Source organism: Pundamilia nyererei, unplaced genomic scaffold, assembly GCF_000239375.1.
Source record: "Pundamilia nyererei isolate P.nyererei 1_Seehausen unplaced genomic scaffold, PunNye1.0 scaffold00015, whole genome shotgun sequence".
Lineage (NCBI taxonomy): Eukaryota > Metazoa > Chordata > Actinopteri > Cichliformes > Cichlidae > Pundamilia > Pundamilia nyererei.
In genome coordinates, this window is record NW_005187416.1 from 3,679,729 (window position 1) to 3,683,994 (window position 4,266).

The 4,266-nt window shown below is 45.1% G+C and overlaps 1 protein-coding gene across 1 annotated transcript in view; it reads right to left on the bottom strand.

Annotated features, from left to right (window-relative positions):
- Positions 1-2,204: 2,204 nt before the first annotated feature.
- Positions 2,205-4,266, bottom strand: part of LOC102203595 (protein sprouty homolog 3) — a 15,931-nt gene continuing 13,869 nt past the window's right edge. The window contains exon 2 of the mRNA XM_005725427.1: positions 2,205-3,553. Within this exon, the coding sequence (XP_005725484.1) occupies positions 2,572-3,468 (897 nt within the window). The 5' untranslated portion in view covers positions 3,469-3,553 and the 3' untranslated portion in view covers positions 2,205-2,571. The remainder of the gene's footprint in view (positions 3,554-4,266) is intronic.

The following is a 4,266-nucleotide window of genomic DNA, read 5'->3' on the forward strand; positions in this document are numbered from 1 at the left end:
CGCGCGCGCCCAAATGCATCCAAACATGAACACACACGCTTAAAAACCTGTACATGCGTACACACACCAGCAAACATACATGCATACTTTGTGTGTGTGTTTTTTTTTAACTGATTTTGATCCTCCTCTAAATGTGTTCCATTTATGGTTTGCATCAACACCTGAAGTCCTGAAAAAACTAAAAAACAAACAACCAAAATCCAAAAGTTTAAATCTGCACTGCTTTTGCTGAGTATTCATGGTCTCCAAATGACCTCATGGACCCATCAACATCCTCTGTTACTTTTCCTTCATCGACTCCTGTTCTTTTTCCTCTTAGCATCCCTCCTCACCATTCTGTCTGTTTGCCAAACACCACAACTCTACTCATCCTGTCCTCTCTCTTCTCTCCCTCCCACGCTCCATTCTTCTCCAGGCCATTAAGAGCTATCATGAAGCTAATTGCCTGTTTGATGAACTCTCCATGGACCTGGAACTCAAGGCTTTTAGCCGTCTGAGCTTAAGAGGAGAGGCGAATGAGACATTAGGGATATACAATGCAGTATGGGTGTGTAATGTGCCTTGTGTCGGCTCTTTTTGATGGTTGGGTCATTTTTAGTATTGTTTGGATCAGTTTTAGACCTTTTGCCTTTACCTGTAACTAACCGATATTATTCGAAGTTTTGTCCAGGGAGGCAGGAGCTAATGAAATTTTCAATCCAATTTCAGTAACAGAAAATGAAATTGTGATTGAAGCTCAGGTCCAGCTCTAGGGTATTAAATACTGCTATTTTGTCAAAGCCACTGGTGTCTCATACATACGTAGAATGTTTGCTTTGGTGGTACTCCTGTCGTACATCCTGGCTTCACATGAACGCTGGCCTCAGTACTCCAGGTAAGCCTGTTTTTTCAAGGGGTATTTTCAAACCTAACCACTCCTAACCAGGAAGTGAAAGAACAAAGTGAGTGGAAATTGCACCAATCAAACAAAGAGCAAAGCCCCAGACTGAAGATCAGAACATGCTGTCTCCTGGCTGACACACTCCTGGTTAACAAGCGGCCGTTATTCTCAGCATTGAGTGTGACCTCCAAAGGTGCGTAAAGGCACTGGGCCCAAAGCAACCCTCCTGCATATCTGTGCAACAGCAGCTTCTGGCAAAAGCACAGCATTTGATACCCTAGGATGAGGATTCATTGGTATATCAACCTTTAAGGCCCCGCTAGCACTTTTAACTTTTTACCTTATTAGCTTCCTTGTGTGTCCTTTTCTTCTGCCAAGTAGTCAACAGCTTTTTAGGTTATAGGACGCAATGTCTCCCTATGTTAACCCAAGAATTTGCTTTTAAGTGCTAAAACACTTAATGGATTATATAGACGAATGGTTCATTAAGAATATGGTTTTCAAAACCCTCCAAGCATTTGGATCATCTGGAAGTTCAGAAATGGCATTTGATTTCAGAATGGGTAGAGAACTGATGGGTGGGGTGGGGGGTGTTTATGTGTAGTAGTGGAGTAGAGGATTGTGAAGGAGGTGGGTCAGAGGAGAGAGCGAGGGAGGTTGGCGACAGGCTGGCTTCAGGAGGAAACCCGACCAGACCCTCAGAGCTCCAGCGAAGCAGGACTGCTAAAAATAACACAAGGCAGGCTTCTTCTGCTGATAAAACAACAAACACACAGGCTCATACACAGGTTGTTGCACAGTAGGAGGACACACACAGACGGACACGCACGCACGCTGCCTCACAATAGATGCATCCTCCCTCTGGTTAAATAATCCCCCAATGAGCTCTAGGCTCACAGGGAAAACATTGTCCATCTACCTCACAGTGCTTTTCGTTTACAAATGAGCTTAATAACATTGAAATTCACACCGTTTGTTACAGTGAATGGTCCCTTTTTGGTGTCAAACTGTTGTCACAGGTGTCGTTCATCTCACTTTATATCTTGGTGCTTTGCTGAGTCTCAGTAAGATGTTCACCTCAGTACAACACTGGTTTCCTCGTTCATCTTTAACGTTTTTTCAAAGTTCTGAATCTCGTTGTAGTTTTAACCTCCATCTCTCACACTTCTTCTGATCAGGTCAGAATCTGTTTGCAAAGTCCATATGCAGGCTTCTTTCCTTTGTGAGCGATTCCTTTGCAAAGAATTAGCACAGAGAGTGGCAAAGGGTTGAGAAGGGAGGAGATTCAATAATAAATAAATACATTTTAACATGCCGAGATTGCACCATAGAAAGCATGTTTTTTTTGTTTTGTTTTGCCTTGTTTTTTGTCTTGGTGTCTTGGTTAAGGTTTAAGGATCGGTCCAGCAAAGCAAAACAGCTTCTTATTCTTCAACATAGGCATTAATTCTCCAACATAAGCAGGCACATTAAAGCTTTGGTCCCTCCTGAGTTGGAGAAATAAAGGTACGTTAGGTGAACAACTTGGTTGTTTGGTTGGTTGGGTGATTGGTTGGCTTGTCATACGTAGGTAGTTGGGTCACAATGGCACTGTCGTCATGATGTCAACTGAGGGACCGTTGATTGGTGACAGCATTGCTTTTGGCCACATCTGAGGGGAAATTCATTTACTTGGCCCTCATTCAAGCCTGTCATAACGGTTTCTCCAGAGCTTTGCTGCGGAGCGAGGGATGGCAAGGATTAGGGTTGGAATTGGAAATCTTGCGGCACACAGTGTTGGTGTTGCTGCACCTGCAGCCGGGCCGCGTAGCCCGGTCGTGGGCACACCGGCACAGAGCAAGGCACAGCCTGGCAGGGGGGTAGCAGCAAAGGCAGGGCAGACATAGCGCCAGCAGTCCCATTGTGCTCCAGCGGGCACAGGCATGGGCTGGAGCACAGGAACATGGCTGGTCAGCACAATTATCTTCATCATCCTGGGCAGAGCAGTGATAGAATAAACCTTTAACACAGCACAAGCATGTGCCATACTCCACGGCATTCTCAGCAGAACACAGACAGCGTTGTCCACAGGCCCAGCAAGAAGGCAGGCGGCGTGGGGCGCAGCACTCTTGGCATTTACAGCGGCCACACCTCTCACAGATGAACTGATGGAGACTGAGTTCAGCCTCATCTTCCGCCAGGCGTTTACCAAAAGAATCAGGCTTCAGGTCCCCTTTAGGCTGTGAATGGACCACCGAACCTAAGCCAGAGTGAGATGGTGTCAAACCTGCCAGTAGCCGCTGGTCTGAGGTGGCACTTGTTCGTGACATAGAAGAGCTTATGGTACTGGAACGGCTCAAATGGGAAAGATGAGTGTGCTGCTGTTGACTTTGGCTGCGGGACATGGCTGAAGGGAAGGAAGGCTGGGGGTGATGGATGTATGCACCGTGAGGGTAACGGTCATCGTGGACCAAAAAGAATCCAGACTGCGTTGCAGGTTCCAGTGCCACGGGCCGCTCCACATAGTCATTGTTAGCCCGAATGGCACGTATCTGGTCAAGCGACAGCACTGAGTCCAGCTCCATCCTGAAGGAATGAGTAGAGTCCATCCTGGTCAGCCTGCTGGATGGCACCAGGGTTGGAAGCCGGGTCTGGGGCAAAGTGCTCCCGGTGCTCAAGGCACATCAGATAAACCTGCAAACACAAAGAAAGGAAGCAATAGTGATTATTGGTTCTAATTTTTCATAAAATTCTGGGTTATAACATCTCTCTATGAGATACATAAGAACTATTTTTAACTATCAGGAGTGACTTTAGTAAAATGCATCAATAAAAACATGTAATTGGAAATTTTAAGCCACTTCTACACATGGTAGAAGTGGCTTTGGTATTGGGTTGGCATTCAACATTCTACATTCAATTTATACCAGGCATATTTTCTGTAATCACAATTATATTAACTAATAAACCTTTCATTTTTGTATATGTCAGATGTTGTTGCTTCATTTTTATGAAGTCAAAGAATGATTTCTTTTGAGTGTATGGTGTATATTTAGTGTTATGTGGAGAAAAATGTTGTGAAAAGCAAACAGTAGCCTGCATGTTGCTCTCCAAAACTTTAAGAAGCATTTGATCAGGGATGGATTTTGGCTGCAAAACCTCCACACAACCATCAACCGTGTCATCATGACCGCTGAGGCGCTCCACTGCTCAAGCTAACACTATTATTAGCCTGCCAGAGCCAAAGAGACACAACCATGAGGTTCACACTGTAATTTAACATCTGTTGAGCACAGCTGCTGATGCCATGGAGGAATCCCACCTGCAGACAGAGGCTGGCAGTGTGGCCAAGCACTTGAGCAACAGAGAAATGGCTTTAAAAATGGTTTAATTGAGATATATATATA